Below are 20,691 nucleotides of genomic sequence, written 5' to 3' on the forward strand. Positions count from 1 at the left end.
GATAGAGGAGGTTTCTGTGGGGCAAGCCTGAGGGGAGAAGGGAATAGGATATGGGAGTTTTCTGTGGGGCTAGGCTGAGGGAGAGAAGGGGATAGGGAGGATTTTGTGGGACAAACCTGAGGGAGAGAAGAGGATAGGATAGGGGAGGTTTCTGTGGTGCAAGACTGAGGGAGAGAAAGTGGTAAGTGGGGCTTTTGTAGGGCCAGCCTGAGGGAGAGGATAGGATAGGGGAGGATTCTGGGGGCAAGCCTGAGGGAGAGAAGGGTGTAGGATAGAAGAGGTTTCTGTGGGACCAGGCTGAGGGAGAGAAGGGGATAGTGGACGTTTCTGTGGTGCAAGACTGAGGAAGAGAAGGTGGTAAGTGGGGCTTCTGTGGGGCCAGCATGAGGGATAGGATAGGATAGGGGAGGATTCTGGGGGCAAGCCTGAGGGAGAGAAGGGTGTAGGATAGAGGAGGTTTCTGTGGGGCGAGCCTGAAGGGAGAAGGGAATAGGATAGGGGAGTTTTCTGTGGGGCTAGGCTAAGGGAGAGAAGGGGAGATTTCTGTGATGTAAGGCTGAGGAAGAGAAAGGAATAGGATAGGGGAGGTTTCTGTGGGACCAGGCTGAAGGAGAGAAGAGAATAGGATAGAGGAGATTTCTGTGGGGCCAGCCTCAGCGAGAGAAGGGGTTAGGATAGGGGAGGTTTCTGTAGGACCAGGCTGAGGGAGACAAGGTGATACGATAGGTGCGGCTTCTGTGGGACAAATCTGAGGGAGAGAAGGGGATATGATACTTGGGGCTTCTTTGGGGCAAACCTGAGGGAGCGAAAGTGATAAGATAGTGGAGAATTCTGTGGGGCAAGCCTGAGCGAGAGAAGAGTGTAGAATAGAGGAGGTTTCTGTGGGGCAAGCCTGAGTGGAGAAGGGAATAGGATAGGGGAGGTTTCTGTGGGGCAAGCTTGAGGGAGAGAAGGGGATAGGGGAGGGGAGGTTTCTGTGGGGCCAGGCTGAGTGAGAGAAGGGTATAGGATAGGGGGGACTTCTGTGGGGCAAGGCTGAGGGAGAGAAGGGAATAGGATAGAGAAGGTTTCTGTGGAACCAGCCTGTGGGAGAAAAGGGGGTAGGATAGGGGAAGTTTCATTGGGGCAAGACTGAGGGAGAAAAGGGGAGAGGAGAGGTTGATCGTAACTACTCATTAATTTTCAAGCTGTGTCGATTTATTAAGCCCGATCACATAGTTTTGTAACAGAGCACGGGTATTCAGCTAATAAGTTATATTAGCAATGATACCCAAGATGATGAAGGTAAGTAGGTCAAAATAGTTCAACCCACTGCGGCCATGTTACCACCGCCAGGTTGCTGTAGGATGACTCGCAGAGGAAACTCATCTTGGGCATTTCCTCACAGGGTAACTCAATGCCTTCCTGCTACCTTGCAACCCTTCCTGGTTTCATTGCATGGAAAAGAGGCTTAAAGAATTTAGTTCTCCTCTTCCTGGAAGCCCCAGCCTTTGTGCCCCTGGAGAGGGATTCTCGAAGGGCTATCTCTGCCTTGGAATCCTTGCCCATGCACTACTAGATCACCCGTGAGTCCTGGCCATGCACTACTAGATCACCCGTGAGTACTGGCCATGCACTACTAGATCGCCCGTGAGTACTGGCCATGCCAAGGCTGTGGGAAAGAACCAAACATTTTTTTCCTCTGCTGTGAGACAGGTCAATCGTTGAGTCCAGGGGGACCCTCACCTTTCTCCATTGTGATTGGGCTCAGAGACGTGATGCCAGAGATGATAAAGTGCTGCTGCCATCACTGTCTAATTGGGCAAATCAATGCATTGAGCCCTGTAGCGGGTGTTCCTCAGAAATTGCGCTTCATGCCCATCCCAACCGCTGAAGGCTGGCTGTCCTGCCCTCACTTCCTGCTGGCACCAGATGGATTTCCTCAGTTCATCCCCCTAATTATCACAAGCAGAATTGGTAGAGCAGCGCTTTCTTTTTCACCAGGGGAAGCTGTGTCCTGATGGACTGGGTTGGACTTGGGGGGGGGGGGGGAATCTATCCCCTCATGTTCTCCTTTTCTTCTTGGAGTTCCACAGGCTCTGGTGAAGGAAGATCCAGTGTAGGCAGGGAACAAAGGAAGTGGAGAAAGTTGGGCAAAGTGCAAACCCTGGGAAGCACTTGGGCAGGGCGCAATTCTTCATTAATTTGCCCATCTGGACAGTGGCAGTGGCCTATTGGCTCTGGCATCACCTCTCTGAGCCAGACGGCAGTGGGGGGAGATGGGGAACCCCTGGATCCAGGGGTTGACCTGACTCGCAGTGGAAGAGAAGGAGGTTCGGTGCTTTCCCACAGCCTCACCATGGCTAGGGCTCTCGGGGTGATCTGGTAGGGTGTAGGGGAGGGGATTCAAAGGTTGGGATAGCCTCAGGGTCTTGATACATCTCTCCAGAGGCACAATGTCCATGGAGCTGGGGTCTTCCATGAAAAGGATGCCTAAATTTTCCAAGCCTCTCTTCCATGCAAAAGAACCCCAGGAAGACTTGCAAGGGGTTGAGTTATCCCACATGCAGAAATTAGGGCGTGTCAAATTTTTTAACGTTCAATTTCCAAACATTAGGAGTTTTCAAAATTTGTGATATGCCTTGGGGAATGTAAGTGTATTTTGGTTACTTTAATATAATTTAGATATGCTTGGTAAGTAACTACATAAATATCATAACTTTTTAATATTTTGTTTGTTTCATGAAGATCAGAGGTAGTATCCAGCAGGTTCTAACCAGTTCTGGAGAACCGGTAGCAGAAGTTTTGAGTAGTTCGGAGAACTGGTAAATACCACCTCTGACTGGCCCCACCCCCATCTATTCTCTGCCTCCCGAGTCCCAGCTGATCGGGAGGAAATGGGGATTTTGCAGTAACCTTTTCCTGGAGTGGGGAGGAAATGGGGATTTTACAGTGTCCTTCCACTGCCAGGGAAAACAATTGGTGAGCAGAAGCAAATTGGTTAGATAATTATTGGGAGAGCTTAGCCATCTCTATTTGCTGTACTCTTCAGATAGGACAAAGTTATGACAGGAAAAGATTGCATCTGAACACACACAGACCAGCTCTCAAAAGCTTCTTGCTTCCTGCTCTGCAATGAGTGATGCAACATCTCATGGTGCATCAAACAATTTGTAAGGAAGGTTGTTAGGCTGTGATTTTGGGGGATCCAGTTTAGAGGGTGAAGAAATGGGTAATGTTTTCTTGAACTGAATTTCCACCTGCTTCTAGATTGAAACATTTCTTTTTTCCAGATCTCCTACCTGCCTCAGGTCAGCCACACTGTATTTATGGGGATACTCCAGGAGATAGTTCCGGTGGTCAAGCCTTCAAAGAACAACATCATTAGCATATTAAAATTTGTTCTCCACTGCATCCCAGGCGTTTTATACAACATAAAATAAAACCCTGATGAGACAACAAGAACTCTTGTTTCATTTCTTGTGCTCCATTTCTGCACACCAGCTGATCTCTTAAGCTTTTTTCTTTATTCTTCTTTCATTGTGTGCCTCTCTTCCCAACCCTTGCCTGCATCAAGCTATTGTATCACAAGATACTTTTTACCTGACCTATATTTCTTGATCTCAGAAATATACCATTGCTCTATCCTTTCTGGTTTCTCTCCATTTTTCAGAGATCACAAGAAACACGTTGATGGTACCGGCCAAATTGGATACTGATACATTGGGATATTTTCTTTTGATTTTCTAGCAACATTTTTTCTACAGTGAGAATGCACACTGTATACATATCAAATTGCACCGGTTTGGGATTAGCAAACCAGACCCAACAACACCCCCAGAGGTTTTCTGTGTCATCCAACATAAGCCCCTATCCTCCTGACTCGAAGAGATGGAAACAATATTGCTCTTCTTTTTTTCTTTTCTTTGTCTTGCAATGCTTCTGGAATCCATTTGGGACCAGACCACTTTTCAGACAGAAAGTGGGAGAGAAAGAGATAGCTAATGACTAGTCTAAAACAGCCAACACTGAAACAGAAGTATTGCACTGTTCTTGTTGAGTAACCATGTGTCATGAGGATGGCAATAAGCTTGGGAATGTGCACATAAAAAAACTTCTATGGAGGAAGCTGTGTCTATGGAACTGATGCAAAAGGCATCTGCAAGTGGCGGTAGGCATCCAGATCCACATACAATCTCTGACTTAATAGCCAGCGTCATTTGGAAGCAGAATGCTTGCTTATTCTTGTGTCGGAAGGCTGGAGTCAATTCAGATTAATATACTGATTTGGAGAAGGTCCCCTAAAGCCTCTGGCTCACCTCTTACTGATCTCCTTCAGGGCACCACTGCGACAAAGGACAAGGTAATCACCCAGGAGCTTCAGCTGCTCACGATTCTGATAGATCTGCTTCATTTGCTCTACATGGTCATAGAGGGTTTCATTCACCAGCTTCAGGTCAATCAAGGGTTGATTTTGAATTTTGGCTAGGAATTTCAGAGCCTGGCAAGAAATCTGACAGAGACAACAAGATGAGAATGTTCCTGTAAAAGCCTCTTGCAGCACGGGTCAAATGGGCCCAGCAGAGATTATATTATCACTGGCTCACATTCTAGTTAAGTACCTTCTTAGCATTTGAACTGATGGTTTGTTTGTTTGTTTGTTTGATTAATTAATTAATTAATTTCCTGCTCATCTCACTCCAGACAGTTTATAATAATAAAAGGGTAGAAAATGAAAAGAGTTGAGATTATGTTCTGACAACTGAGATTGTCCCTTGAGAAAAATATACTTTTTCTCTTTACTGAGTTTGGCCATAATTAGGGGATATAAAAAAAACCCCAAAGCAACAACTCAAAAATTGAAAAATCCTAATCAGAATGCTACCTTACTTATAGATTTCTCATTTTATGGTCCTTGAGCTAAACCAGTGTTTCTCAACCTTAACAAGTTTAAAATGTGTGGACTTTGGTTCCCAAAATTTCCAGGCCTGCACTGGGGAATCCACTTGCTGAGGATGAGAAACACTCAGAGGGGGATGAGGGGGGGGGAGGTCACATTTTGCTCGTCTGCTTTTTAAAACCTGCACTTATTTGTGCTCACTTGCAATGCAGGTAGGGCACAAAGGAAGGAGATCCATACAGATGCTCTCAAGCGTTTCTCTTTCATAATGAAAACTACAGTCATTTTGTGACCATAGTTGTGCAAGTGGGATTTAAAAGAAACATGAGAGACAATTTCACATAACAGAGCTTATATACTTTATGCCCCCATCCCACTATAACAGGGCATACCGGATATCTGGAAAGATCCCAGTTATGAATTAGACGTGAAGGTATCACAGACTCTTCATCTTGGTGGCAATTGTCACAGTAATAGAGGCCAGTGAATGAACACAGCTTGGGCTTCATAAAGAAGAAACCAATCTGTCTGGAGCAGCCTGGAAAGAAAAGAAAACATAAGATCATCTTAAATTGCCAGAATCTGACTCTTGGCTATTGCAGAAACCTCTGTATTTAAGGCAGCCTATTCCCCAGCTGCTGTCTCCAGAGAAGTCAGCTTTCAGTAATTCATTTGTTTAGGCACTGCCTATAGTAAGAGGAAAGTATTAGAGCTGAACCAACTCTCAGCTATTGCTCAGCTTTAATCTCAAGATCTGTGCTTCTGAAATATGGAGGTGTGTAATATGTGTATAAACACACTCACAAACAGACCTGCCTTTATTACACAACTATACATTTTTATCTACTGCTCAATACATATCAAGACAGAACCTTCCTTTTTCCTGTGTTACTTTTTCTTTTTAGTAGAAAGAAAGCCCAAGGCTAAAACTATCTTTGGAACAGAACTATTTGTTGTTCAGATTTTAGTGGCTAGAACTATAATAATGTACTTTCCTCTGTGACTGAAAAGAAAGATACGCTTCAGAAATGAGTTAGCCTTATCTTTTCAATATCTGTCCATTATTTAGTTTTATTATCAGATTTACTACTAAAGGCATAATCCTTAATTTTTTTCTTGTTTACGAAATTATTTTAGGAATTAAAATGGATCCCAATATTTTCTGGTTAATAGAAGTTCCTGCACTTCCTTGCAAGAGGCACATAGGCATTATCTCGTCTCTAGATTGAGCGCTATATTGAAGGATTCTTGGACGTTTCCCAGTTATCCAAATTGCAAAAACTGGATATTTGTTAAAAGATTACAGATACAAGAGTAGTTGAACGTAAGCAATGAAAAACTAAAAGCCAAATGTGTTATTCATTCATTCATTCATTCATTCATTCATTCATTCATTCATTCAAACAAACAGAGAAAAGTGCTGTCGTCACCAAGTAGATTAATCTATGGTCTACTTAGAGATGACAATGAAGATTATGAACTAGAGAACAATATCCACAGATGACTTCACAAACTGCATTTGCTCATAAGACCTGCCTGTCACACATTGCCTGATCTTCCCACATCTTTCTTCCTGTCGATTTATAGCCGCTGAACTGTAAATAGACCAGCTTTTCACTGAGTCACTGAGAGATGAGTTCATGTTAATTAGGGATACACAAAGTCACTTCCAATTATCTATGGATGCGCCTTTAAGAGTTTTTCAAACTTTACCATCTTCTTTGGCACCTAGCCTTAAAAACAAAGTGTAGTTTTGGCATTCAAAATGAATCAATTACCCCAAAAAACCCAGAACAATCAGACATTTCTGGACTGCCCTCGCCCCCCTCAGTTACTGCAGCTTAAGGATTTATTATTATTTCTATTGGTTAAATTAATATTTGGTCATAAGAAGAATGAAGAGATCTAGTGAAACAAAGGTGTATGATAATAATGACTCGTTTAAGACCTCCATGTTTCAATGATTTACCACTACCCATGATTAATCTGGCGTTATGTTAATATCAACGCTGTAATAAGAGACCATCAATATTGTGTTCTAAAATCACATTAAACACACACAGAAGTAAACTCCTCAATCTTAAGTTGTTTAATTGGAATAGAAAATACATTTTAACTTACTAAAAAAGGCTTCATGTAAGTTATCTTTTTGCCAGCACCCATACATCCCTACCTGCACATATGAAACTTTGGCAGTCCAGGCCTTTCTCCATGGGGATGGCAACCAGATACTGCAGCAAGTATCCATTTTCCTTAACAGTATTCTTCAGGATTGCCTGTGAATTGCCATCCAGATTGCCTCCAAGTGTGAGGGCCTCCTCAGCCATTTCCAGGTAGGACATGAGCACCCGGCGGACCAGGTCTCGCCAATCAGTTGCCTCCTCTGCGTTCTCAGCTCTCAGCTTCAGTATTGCTTTTGAAGTGATGATCTTGAAGAATGCAGGTCCACCCAGGCTCACATCTGGCAGGATATCCTGGATGGTCTCAATTCCAAAGCTGTTGTTCAGTACCTTTTTATCATTTCTGGCTTTGAAGCATTTCAAGGCTTCTAAGGACAAGGAGAATACCAAAGGGACCCATGCTTTTTCAACTTCCAAGTACAGGACAGATTCCTTGACTGCATCTAACTCGGGTTTCAAGGCACATGACCAGTCCAACTCAGTTGGGCCACTTCTACTATACACCGAGAAGGAAGGCAAGTCACCAGGTGGTCCACCTCCAAAGAAATCCTCAGAATCCTCTGCAGCCTCAGGGCACTCTAGAGTTTCCCACTCTTCATCCTGCTGTAGCCTATACTTTTTCAGGGCCTCATGCAGCCGGTCCAACCAGTCCTCTGCTTCATCCCGAGAGGAAGCCCGAAGATACAATCGTTTGTTGGAAAAGACCAGCTCAAAGCGCCCATCACTGTGAGCTCGTCCTAAGGACTCACATCTCAGCAGAGAACAGTTTTCTACACATGCTCGCTTCTCACAGTCTACAAACAGCCGCAACTCTAGAGGTGAGAGCTCACAGAAAACCTCTTTCCAGATGCCCATAGCTCCTCGACGTTCCAGGGTCCCCAACTTCAACAGACCCCGAAATGGATTGGAAAGACCTAGAAGTGAGGAGAGGAATAGCTTTATGCACTCTCTAGCACAAATGTCATTTCTGTAAAGCAGCAAAAATGGATGATGCTTCCATTACTATACATTCTTCTAACCACCATAGAAATCTCTCCTCCCATTCCACTTCATCCTTTCTCCCTTAGTCAAAACACGTTACCTATTTGTCTCCGATGAATAACACTAAAGCCCTTCAGCTCCCTGCTAGGAGACAGTTTGGGTTTGCTGAGCTCTGCTGAGGATACAGAGAGCTCGCCTTGATCTGGGACTCTCAATGGCATGGCAGGTTGGCTACTGGTAAGCCTCTCTAGTGAGGTGCTGGGAGAACTGGAGAGGCTTTTTTCTGTTTCCTCAGGAGGGGAAGGAAGGTAAAAATCATCCTCAGTGATCCAGCTTCTTTTCTGTTGGGAAATAATAAAGAAGCAAGATAACATTTGTGCTATTACCCAAACAAGCTATTCTTCTGGTTTTGAGTTTATTGAATTCAAGCAGCTGGGCTGATGCAAGAAAATATTGTCCTTCGCAGGACAGCTTCCTCTTATTGCTATCATGGAAGTCTGTACAGAATGCATTTATTTTTGACATTGCTCAGACCTGATGGCGCCCAGGCCAAAATGGGAAGCAACAAGGGCTGTGATTAAGAAATGTGGAAAGAATGGTGGGATGATTCTGAGCTTTACTAGATTTAAATAGGGATACAATTCAGGTTCGATAATAGCAATTTGCTTCTTAAAGATTTTTCTTGCAAGTGACCAGCAAAGCAGCCATCTTCTGAGTATTATGTTAAATGACTTGACCTGAGACCTTGCGCTAAAAATAGAGCTAATTATCATTATTGCCTCTGGAGGGACAGATCAGTTGAAAAAAAACATGATGCAAATCTACAATTAAGCACTAAGAAAAATAGTCAACCAATTTAAACAACTCTTTAAAAATATGCACTCAGTGGCTAAGACGCTGAGCTTGTCAACCAGAAATGTCAGCAGTTTGGCGGTTCGAATCCCTCGCGCCAAGTGAGCTCCCATTACCTATCCCAGCTTCTGCCAACCTAGCAGTTTGAAAGCGTGTAAAAATGCAAGTAGAAAAATAGGAACCACCTGTGGTGGGAAGGTAACAGCGTTCTGTGCACCTTTGGCGTTTAGTCATGCCAGCCACATGACCACATAGACATCTTCGGACAGTGCTGGCTCTTTGGGTTTGAAATGGAGATGAGCACCGCCCCCTAGAGTCGGGAACAACTAGCACATATGTGCAAGGGGAACCTTTACATTTACCTTTATTTTAAAAATTCAGCCTGTGACAAATTAGTATGTGATTTTTAAAATATTAATTTTGAACACTTTAAACACATACATATATACACATAAATATAAGTAAAACTGAAATTTTTTAAAAATTTTTTTGTATTATCAGGAACAATTATTTCAGAAATTTGGGATTGCCTGGGAAAATATTAGACACTGTCTTACAAAGGTATTCCACAGTTTTTCTTCTGGATGACAGCGGAATAGATGGGTGATATTTGGGAAAAGTGATCTGGGAAAGGTGACATCATTTCCTATTAAATAGGACATACAGACTGGCTCAAAGCCAGGAATAAGGCACTGGAGCTGGGAGGAAATGAAGCCAAGGACAGGAAGTTTCAGTGCAGCTGCAGGAAAAGCATTTCCGGAATCAGCATCATTCGTTCGTTGTGAGGCCCCTAGCAAGTGATTGTGACAGATTTCCCATTTCTCAACTTTATAAAAAAGTGCTAATAAAAATATAGTGATACTTTACATATATGATAAATCTGTACAGGTACAGTAAGTATCTATTTGTATTTAAATAGATTTATCTGTCCTTTCCATATCATTTTTTTTCCATCTTGGATTTGTGTTAATTTAGTTACCTTTTAGTGTTTGCTAATCATAGTTCATTAAATACCAATTTTTTAAAAATGTAGAGAGATACAATGATGTCCCCAAACAAAGAACTAATATCCCATAGGGAGATTCAGAAAAATCATTTTAAAAATATTATTTTATTTTATTTTATTAAATTTATAGACCGCCCCCTCTCCCCGAAGGGACATTATTATTATAATAATAATAATGCTTTTGGGAGGCTCCTGAAAATTAACGTCTATTTGGCAGGCCAAAGAGCATCAAACAAATAAAAACCCCACAGAACAAAACTAGTAATTCTTACAGGAGAGACCACTGGTGAGACTGGTGAGAGAAGCTGGTCTGTTCTTGGAAGGCTTCCTTCATAACCATTGACTTCACTGGCCCAGGTTTTAGCTCCTCCCTTGATGTTGCAATGAATTTGGGTCACATCCACAGGTTCTTTGGTCACAATTATTGTGGCTAGCATCGAGGTCTGTTGGACACTGGTACTAACAGATTCTCCACTCTTAGGTAAATTGGGAAGCTGTGAATTTGTCATTATTGCAGGTAGCATGATGTCAACAGGACCTTTTGCCATTACAGTATGAGGAAGGGGCGCAGTGCAGAAACTGGTGGCAGGGCTGGGGCACTCTGGTGGGGAAGACCGAGAGACAATCTTTGCTTCATGAACTCCTACAGATTCCAACTTTCTCTGTGTCCTGGTAAATTCTGCTAACACTCTGGAAAGAAATAGAAACATTTAAAACATTTGCAAGAGAGAAGCCATCTCCAGGAGTCTATCTCTCAATGTGCCACACAGATTCCAGAAATAAGGTATCAACGATGACTGAGGTTTAGTCACATATAATTCAACACATTCAATAACTATTAATTTTCTCTTTCAAGCATCAAAATAAACTGTTTTAATACATGAATAAAATTGATGCAGTCTACACTATGTGTTAAGTTGGTCTAAAGCATACTTTATGCTTGGGGTGTTTGAGTGACAAACTAGCGGCTGTCATGTTGACATCACGTGATGTATTGCAGCATTTCCCCCCTTTGAGTAGCTGAGGTGGGTGTGACCTGCATGTGACGCAATTGGCTGGTGTGGCGCCAGTTTGACACCCCTGGTCTAACGGATTAGAATCAGCAAGTTAAATATCCAGCATACACAGTATTTCGAGAGTGAATCTTCTAGTGCAGACAAAATAGATAGGAAAGTGGCCATGTGTTCAAATTGCTCCTTAGTTGTAGATTTACTGAGTGAATCATCCAGACAAGACTACAGCTTTCTCAAGCGCTGAAAATGGTGCCACTGTCAAACCTATAATTGATAAACTCTTACTATCATATAAACATTGTCCATGTTTGTTTGTAGATAATGTAACATACTAACTATAAAAAAACCTATGAACTACTGATTATGCTGCTGTGATGTAACATAAATGCTAAAAGGAAATCAGAACACTTGTCATGAATGAAATGGAAAGATTGTTTAACCAAGGGAGGACCTCATTGCGTGGCTAAAGTAAAATGAACAAACAGGACCAATGATAGGAGACACAAGCCTTCTGAGCAAGCCTCTATCTGAGGCTTAGAAAAAGGGCAGAAAAGATATGCAGGTTTCCCTTATCCACTTCCCATATTGATATGCAGCCATATTATTAAGAATCCAGGAATTGTTATTTTAGTATTATGCTGAATCCCACTAAAATTCTGCTTTAATTTGTGCAGACTTTGGATATTACGTGATATGTCACTTTCGCTGTCATACTCACTCTTGGAGGTCCTGGTCCTGATCCAAGTCTGCTGTCGCTGCTGTCATGTCAAATTCAGAGTCATTGGAGATGGGCTCTTTCTCCCTAGCTGGGCTGGTAGGGCTGGTAAGATTGGCTGGGAGAAGAATGTCAGAATCAAGGCTGGAAGAGAGCTGTGAGGAACCAGCTGTGCTGATGCTCAAGTTGGAAGCTGTGAGTTTATCTGCCTGTTGACTTTTAGGGACAGGCAGGATGGCTGGGTGAGCTTCAATTTCATCAGAGCCAGAAGATTGTGAGAGAAAACTAAGTGACTCCCTTCTTTGAGATTCCAGCCCCACAAGAGGGTCCAACAGTTCCCAGGCAGGACAAAGTCCCGACAAGGATAAAGGTGTGAGGGTCCACTCGTTCAGTACTGCTGACTTATAGGAGAGGTCAAAAGCCAGAGAAGACAAGCCCTGCAAATAGCTGAGGAGAAATTCAACCTCCTCAGTATCCAGAAGCAGAGCAGGTGAATGGTAATATTCAGAGAGTTGAGACTTTTCATGAAGCAAGAGTTTTAGGTAACACTCCATCAGGCCATCATTCAGAGCCAGCCTCAACCACGCACGGCAACGTCCCACATCTGTATTGATGAAGGCCAAGTTTTCCAGTTCAGAAATTATGTTTCTGAAAAAGAAGAAACATCCAGGGAGGGGAAAATACAACATCCATTAAAAGGACAGCTCCCAGAGACAAGAGAAAGCACAGTTTTGGCCAGTGGTAAAAGTTGGGTTGGACGCATTCTTGTCTGATAAAAACATCAAGAGGTAAAATGGTAAAGGAGTCCCTGTGGCTTTTACTCTACTAATCGTTGCCAACAATAGTGGGCAGTGCTTATCTTCCATTTGAACAGTTATGGAGCCAGTGCTTCCCAAAGACATTTCTGTCATCTTATGGCCAGCATGATGTCATGGAGCATTTTTCTTCCCACTGAAGGGGTACCTAGTTATCTACTCACATTTGCATGCTTTCGAATGGCTAAGTTGGAAAGAACTAGGGCAGAGGTGTCAAACACAAGGCCTGCGGGCCAAATCCAGCCCATGATGTAGTTAGACCTGGACAGAGGGGGCACCCTGGGACAGTGAGGGGCAGGCCCCTGCCACTTTGGCCCCAATCCACCCCCGGGGCGCATGTCTCCATGGGCCAGATCTAAGGCTGATCGTGTTCCTGCCTAGATAGCCGCCACAAAGTTGTAGTATAGCAGCACATAGAGTCCTAGCAGTGCTGCATCAGGCAACAGCATCTCCGCTGCCTCCCTGGTCTGCGCCAGCCTAGCCTCGCAGTCCACAAGGCTTCCGTTTCACTGGGACTGCCCCTGCATGGAAAAGCCACATCTATTGGCAACATGGCCACCGGCTGCGCTGCCAAACTCATCCTCCTCCCTCATATCTTCCTGTGGAGGGAGGGAGGGAGGAATGAGATGGGAATGAGGAGTAGGAAGGAATAGTTAACTCTGTTCACTTGGAAGAAGCTTATGGAAAGGTTTGCCTGCACATAGAAATACAAATGGTATGTGAATGCTTGGCTTTCCTGTGGAGGGAATGAGGAAGGGAGAAAAGAAGGAAAGAGGGAGGAGGTAAGATGGAGGACAGGCAGCAACAGCTGTAAAGAGCTCTTCCAAAAGTATGTGTGTGTGTGTGTGTGTGTTACAACCCCTGGTATGCCCTGGTATCCCTTTATTTTTTTATCAGCACAAATACAACACACACACACAAACATTACATACCGTTTCCTGAAAATATGACATGTCTTGAAAACAAGGCCATGCCACATTTTTCGGGTGGGGAAAAATATAAGCCCTCCCCCCAAAATAAGCCCCCTGGACACCCCCCCCTCCGGCCAGGCAGAGTGCCGCTCACCAACCTAGCAGTATCCTGACGGTGCCAAGCCACGGGAACCGGGGAAGTTGGGGGGAGGGCAAAGGTGCTCGCGTTGCTTGGTGCCCTTGGGATACCGCTAGGTTGGTGAGCGGTGCTGTGCCCAGCTGGAGAGGAGGGTTGCCGGGCGACTGCTCTCTTGCGAGCGGGCTCCCAAAGAGCTGGGCACAATCTCAGGGGCGAACGGCTGGGTTGCGCAGTCGCAGCAGCGCAACACAGCAGCCATGAAGCGATCACACTCACGAGCAGCCACCCGGCAAACCCCCTTTCCAGCCGGGCACAGCACCATTCACTGGCCAAGAGGCACAGAAAGGAAGGAAGGACATGGGAATGAGAAGGAGGGAGGCAGGGGAGGAAGAAAGGGAGAGGGAAGAATAAGGAAGAGAAGATGAAAGAGGAAGGAAGGAAGGAAGGAAGGAAGGAAGGAAGGAAGGAAGGAAGGAAGGAAGGAAGGAAAGAGAGCTATTGGAATGAGACAGAGGGAAGTCCTGCCTTAGCGTTTGGCCATCAACAGTCCTGCTGCCCTTTTTTGCCATCCCCTTGCCCCCTCCTCCTGGCCTCTCCTGGTGGTCTTCCATCCTATCACTGAGGATGCTTTGCTTTACAAAGCCGGGTCTCCTTGTGTGGAGAGAATGTGGGCCTCCCCCTGACTCACCTACTCTGCCCTCCTGCACCCATCCTGAGCAACCTGGTCAAGGAGAGGGAGCACAGCAGCAGCAGTTTTGAGGAGGAGGTAAGCGCAGCCGGGCGCCCCCTTAGGGAAGCGGGGCTGGGCAGGACTGCAGGGTCCCAGTGCCCTGGAGCTTGAGGACTGGACTGGGTGCTTGCCCTCCGCTGCCCAGAGCTGTGGCTAGTCTGCGCCACCATCCGGGGTCTTCCGTGTGTCCGGAGAAGGGCAGTGAAGCTCCTCTGGTACTAGGCTTGGTGCTCACCGTAGTCTCGCCTTTCTCCATGGAAACCTCTGGATCCCCCCTTCCAACCTTGTCAGGCCTCCCAGAGGAGGCAGAGAACGACACTGCTGTGTGTGGAATCGTGGAGGAGAAAGTTGGCATGAAGCAGTTTCCTCTGAGTTCAATTTCTGCCTTGACAGTCCTCTGGAGAGGAGGAGGAAAGAGTGGAGGGCAGAGGTGGGTTCCAACCTCTGCCCTAATAACTTGGCAGCCTGCCATGCTCCCGAACTGGGTCTCCTATGGGGCGGCCATCTTGTTTTTCGGTTCTATGCACACGCAGAACAATTTTCAGTGAAAAAATTAATTTCCCCTCCATTTTGTAAGGTTTTGCGCATGTGCAGATCTTTTTATTTGCAAGCACACGTGTGCGTGTAGGTCACACAACATTTTTGAGGCACTAAAGTGGCAGCAATGTGGGCAGAAACCCAACCCTGGTGGATGGGGTGCTGCATGATGGAAGGCTGCCTCAGCAAGCCAGCATTCTTACCATATGTGATTGGAAATGGGGATTCCTTTTCGAGAACAGTCAGCCTCCCTCATGCACAACCAGGGAGCACTGCCCCCCTGCCTCCTCCTTTTGCTCTCCAGAGATCGATCAGTTGGACTGGAGGAAACATGCAGCAGCAGCAGCCTCCGTCTCCTGCCTTGCTGGGAGGGGGCACTGGACAGGGAAATGCCAATACTGCCTGGGATTGGGAGAAGAATGTCTCCTTTGGCATGCTGTGCTCATACACGCAGACATGTGCATGCACATACACCCACTATTCCAAGCTTGGAGGTTTTTATCCATATCTGACTTACAAACTACGGATCATGTGTGGGCTTGGCGAGAAGGGTTCTTCTTCTGTGGATAAAAATCCTCAAACTTGGAATGGGATGTGTGCACTTGTGCACATGTGTTTGGCTGCCAGCATCTTGGGGAGGCGAGGATCTTGTGGGACACCAAATTGTCCCACAAGCCAGTGGGACTTGTTCCGTCCTGACCCAGCCATCCCGAGTCAGCTGCACCCATCCAGTGAGTGGTGCAGAGCTGGCCATGCCCACCCAGCCACGCCCACTAGTTGCAGGACCCGGCTACTGGCTACTGCAACTTCCCAAATCAAAATTGCACCATTTCTCAGTCTCACCTGTGAGTAATAGACTTTAGCAGAGTCCAAAACACTGGCTGAGGAAGTCGCCCTCCATGTTTTTTCCCTTTTGCTCCAATCTCTGCTTTGATGTGCTTAGTGTTCAAACCATGCACAAACACAGCCTCCAATACACAACAAAGAGTATTAGCATCTTGATCATCACTTGTTACAAGAGCATCAGAGGTCACATAATGCTTCTGCAGGGCCTTGATGGAGTTCACCAGCTGCTTCTTGATCAACTAAAGTAACATAAATACAGGATGTCTTAGGTTGCACCAAGATTAAATAAACCTTCCCACTTCCCAATTACTATTAATACTATGCAAACACTGGCAGATCTCAATGGGTGAATATAGTAGTACGGTCTGAGCAATGTAGTTCAAGAAAGATGCTAAAAAAATAGAAAGTATATGACAAATAATAATGCAGCAAATAAACTAAGTCTTGTTTGAAATGGATCATTTCCTTTAATGTTGATGCAGCATGGGTTGGAAACATTCAAAATTTTGGTCTCAGATAATAAAATACTTTTGAAAATTATTATAGTATGAATTATCTCTTGAAGCAGAAGACAGGAAGTTGATTAAAGACATTTCAATAAGAGCCAGTATCCCTGGCTTTTATTTTCTTAAGTGTGATGCAGACTTAAAGCACTATTTCCAATATCTACTCTTTCAAGTTATGCAAAATGTTTCACTTGGAGCTGACTTTTAAAATACCACATTGAGCAACGTGTTTTAATCGGCTTCCGTTTCTTTCCAACGCTCCAGTACAATTCATACATTTTCTGCTATTGGAAAAACAGTCGTTTTGATTAACAGGTAAGAAACAGGGGGAAAAGTGGTGGGGGAAAGATAACTTTTGTAATTGTGCCTAATTTTCCTCATTTTCCTCTGTTATAATGTTGAAGCCAGTAACATAATAGTCCCTTTGTTCCCTTTTCCCATCTTACTCGTTTCTCTTGTGGGAGAGATCAGGTTGTTGCTTTGGTAGTGGATCACTTGTTTGGTGTGGGTGGAAAACTGTGACCATCCTAGACCAAGCCAAGTCCAAAAATGCTAGGGAATTTTTTAGAAATCTAGCAGCCTGACAAACTAGTCATTTACAGGAACATAGACATAAACAATATCTATATGCTATGCAAAAGAGGCAATCAACAGGTCAAAAAAGGAAGAAAAAGACCAGAACGCCTCCCCACCAGCAATCAGCACCCAGATTAACCATTAGGTAAACAATACCTCAATCAAGGAACTGCAAACAAGTCCATGGTAAACAGCTCAACAAAAGAACCTCTAAGACCTCGCCCACCAACAGTGACCGGATAAGCCACCAGAAATATAAACTGAGAACAGGCCCCTACTCCTTACTAGCACTGATGAAGTTGCCTGGTTTGGGAAATGAAACATCTGCAAGAAAAGAAGCTCAGAAAACAACAATGACCTCTAATAATAGTGTTGTAAAAAAAGGTGGTTTAAATGATAAAGAAGGGTTTTAGAGGAAAATAAATGAAGCTATTAATTGGTACATAAGGAGATTAGAGAATAACTACCAATTAGCAATAGCAATTAGTACCAACTACCAATAATGTTGAGCTTTGCTTTGAAAACTGGAAGGTGACCCCATGTGCTGTGTCCAGACTAAATCCCAGAGTAGATCTTTAAGATTGAATTATGTATAATTGACAGAAATAGCAACCTCTTCGACTTACGGCCACAATTGAACCCACACTTTCTGTTGCTAAGCAATATAGTAATTAAGTGAGTTGCACTATCTTTTACAATCTTTTTTGCCATAGTTGTTCAGTGAATCACTGTGGATTTTAAGTGAATCTGGCTTCCTCCATGATTTTCCTTGTCAGAAGCCAGTTGGGAAGGTTAAAGTGATCACATGACCCCACAGTGCAACCGTCATAGGGACATGCCAGTGGCCCAGTGCCCAAATCTTGATCATGTGACCACGGGGATACTACAATGGTTTTAAGTGTGAAAACTATTCATTAGTCACATTTTCCGTACTATTGTAACTTTGAATGTTCACTTAACAAATGGTTGTACGTTAAAAATTACCTGTATGGCAACTATCCTTAGAAATTATGTCATTTCTATGTTAAACTCAGCTATTTAATCTGATGAATTTCTTCACCAACTGGACTTGTCCCTACACCCAAAACAGCCTTATTTCCAGATATTAGTTCAGGAATCTGTACTCACCTGGGTAACTTCCTGTGCTCGACAGCCATTCCTACTTGTGTGGTTGGAATGCATGTCTATCTTTGCTTCTGTCTCACACCAACATCACATGATAACCTGGGGGAAAATAAAAACAGAGTGGAATTTTTACCAGAGCCCCACATAAGCAAAGCATAATTACTGATAAATAGTCTTTATTTAGTCTTTTACCCAAAAGTAGATATTGGTGAGTGAATATACATTTGAGTATGGATGGGGAGAGAACAGTTGGCAAGATCTTTCCAACTGTCCTTCCAGCAATTTTCCTTCCTCGTGATCCCTACAATTTAGATTTGCTGAGTTGTGACAGAAGCGTCCTTATTTGTGAAGAATACAAAAAGAAATATTTTCCATGACGGTAATGACTAAAAACCTGGCTTATTATTGACTGCTTGATTAGAGAACCTTTTGGTTCTTCTTATTAAAGCTTTTAATGGTCAGTAATAATTCCTCTTTCCCTTAAGAAGAACAAAAGAAACTGGCCTAAAACATGCAGGTGTCATAACATTATAAGCAGAACATAAGTTAGCCACAAAAACACATTTATGAAGCAAGAATTCCAGGTGACTCAAGTAAATATGCACTGCCCTATAGTTTATCTCACAACCCAACCAATAATAAAATTGTTTCACCACCCCAAGTGTCATTACTTGTCTAGATTTGGATATGCGTAAACATACTTTCAATGACTTCTCCAAAATTCCTGGGAACTTGATTCTTCACAATGCTTAGCAAAGTGTTACATTTCTTATTACATTACAACTCCCTTTCTTCTTTCTCTCCCTTTATTTCATTTCCTCTGAAGCCCACTTACCAGGAGTCACAGCTAGAGCCCCAGGATGTTACAACTCCTTTCCATCGTAAAGCAAAACACAAACTTATACCATTGATACTCGAACACCATGTATTTCATTGAGATGGATGAGTTGTCTGAATAGGGTCATAGAGGCTCAGGAGACCAAGGATAAAAGCTGCATTGCCCCTCTGGAGTAGGGGTAGAATGGAGAAAATAAGCCTCTGATCTTGAGGCTGATCTTGTCACAAGACTTCCTGAACTCTGAACACTGCAGTATTAAAAGCTGAGCACAGCAACTACACTGTGAATTTCTTTTAAACTCTGACCTCCTATTGATGGAGAGAAACTTCACCTCTTCATATTTGCACAGACTAGATTTCCTTCCATGGACAGCAAAAACACAATGTGATATAGTGATCACATCTTTGGAACCTCACAAGTCCAAATTAAAATATATTCCTGGGTGATTCACTGGATGGGCTTTTAAGATTCCTAAAATATATTCGCAGCAGAATTGATGATATATTGATTCGTGTCAAGATTTCTCAAAGTACTCAATATTTTTAACTCTTCCCATACTAACTTGGCATGGGAAACAAAAGGAAAAACTGGAATGATTCAGACGAAAGGCCTTTCTACTCTCACATTCGATTCCTACAATGGCCAACTACATGCCAGTGGAAAGTCTTCAAAGAGACAATGAATATAATAGTAGCTTTCTGCTCTTCTTTCTTAGCAATTGATGTTGGAAAGACCTCTTATGTAAAAAAACATAAAGATAAGCCATTCCCATGCCAGCTGTAGGATTTGTGGAGGCATGAACTATGACAGGTGGATTATTAGGGAAGGCATTGCAGCATGAATACTGGCAGTGTCTCATGACACTTTGGTGATAATGACCCATTGATAAATGGCATAGTTTTTTCCAATTTTAAACTGGAAAAATGACATTTTTAAAGGAAATTTGCTTCACTGATTGTGGTCTACTTACTTCCGAATTTCCTATTTAGTCATGTATGAAAGGGAAAAATGAGCCATTCAGTGTACATAAGAAGAGCCCTGACAAACCAGGTCTGAGGCCTAGACCAGCATTCCTAGGAAAGCTCAAAAGCAGAATATGCCAGTAACTTCTGTTCCATAGCAATTAATAGAGGCATAGTGCTCCAAGTGAATCTATGCCCATCCTGTTTAGAAGACATGGATAGCTAGATTTTCCATGGAATACTTGCATATATTCTGAGTTGTACAGTTTCCTTCAATATGTCAAGTTATTTTCCTACCTTAAAAGAATGTTTTGATGGCATAGCATGCAGAAAGCACGCAAAAAAGTGATTCAACAGGAAGTTTTCCAGCTGGACAGATGTGGGGGATGGGAGCTCTGAAGAGCCTCACATGAACCCTGTCTGACAAATCAACTCCGGGGATCCTTTTTTGGATCAGAACCCCCCTGGGGAGGGGGCAAAGAAGGAGCAGCATGTCATCAGACCTAGGGGGAGGCCCACAGGTCCCTCGCAGGTCGGAGATTTGCCCTCTGAATCGATCTTCCATGGAATACTTGCATATATTCTGAGTTGCATTGTTTCCTTTAACATGTCAAATTATTTTCCTACCTTAAAAAATGTTTTGATGGCGTAGCATCCAGAAAGCATTCACAATAGTAAAAGCAGAGAGTTATACAGGAAGAAAAAGTTCACACATCTATCCAGCTCTCATTACAGGATAGAAATATCATAGTACATTCTACCCCCTCAGTTTAAATAGCTTACTCAGACAGAAATTAATAGTAGAAAATAACATGTATGTAAGACAATAAGAATAAATTAACGGAAAAGATATGATGTATTCCTTCTAAACAGTTCTCAACAAATTCTCACCATCAGCATCCCCCATTCCACCTGAGAGAGAACAGGTCTCTATCATATATTATATACATTTAATGCTATTAGGGAAGTGACTAAGTAATTAATAGCTTGCTAGTCTGGAGAGAAAAGTACTGTCATAAAGTGAGCTTAGACATGGATGATTCTTCCTTTCTTCCCTCCCCTTTTTTCCTGAACACTTAA

The 20,691-nt window shown here is 43.5% G+C and overlaps 1 protein-coding gene across 3 annotated transcripts in view; it reads right to left on the reverse strand.

The window, feature by feature from the left end:
* The window catches only part of LOC309400965 (pleckstrin homology domain-containing family M member 1-like), a 35,413-nt gene that overhangs the window by 4,908 nt on the left and 9,814 nt on the right, over positions 1–20,691 (reverse strand). For all 3 annotated transcript variants that reach the window (XM_081969783.1, XM_081969784.1, XM_081969782.1), the window contains 9 exons: positions 17,815–17,910; positions 15,602–15,843; positions 11,630–12,274; positions 10,171–10,588; positions 8,141–8,381; positions 7,053–7,973; positions 5,272–5,417; positions 4,299–4,492; positions 3,282–3,345 (listed from right to left, as the gene is read on the reverse strand). In XM_081969783.1, coding sequence (XP_081825909.1) covers positions 3,282–3,345; positions 4,299–4,492; positions 5,272–5,417; positions 7,053–7,973; positions 8,141–8,381; positions 10,171–10,588; positions 11,630–12,274; positions 15,602–15,843; positions 17,815–17,868 — 2,925 coding nt within the window. In that variant the 5' untranslated portion in view covers positions 17,869–17,910. The remainder of the gene's footprint in view (positions 1–3,281; positions 3,346–4,298; positions 4,493–5,271; positions 5,418–7,052; positions 7,974–8,140; positions 8,382–10,170; positions 10,589–11,629; positions 12,275–15,601; positions 15,844–17,814; positions 17,911–20,691) is intronic.

The sequence above is a fragment of the Natrix helvetica genome (assembly GCF_964273705.1).
Source record: "Natrix helvetica genome assembly, chromosome: Z".
NCBI lineage: Eukaryota > Metazoa > Chordata > Lepidosauria > Squamata > Natricidae > Natrix > Natrix helvetica.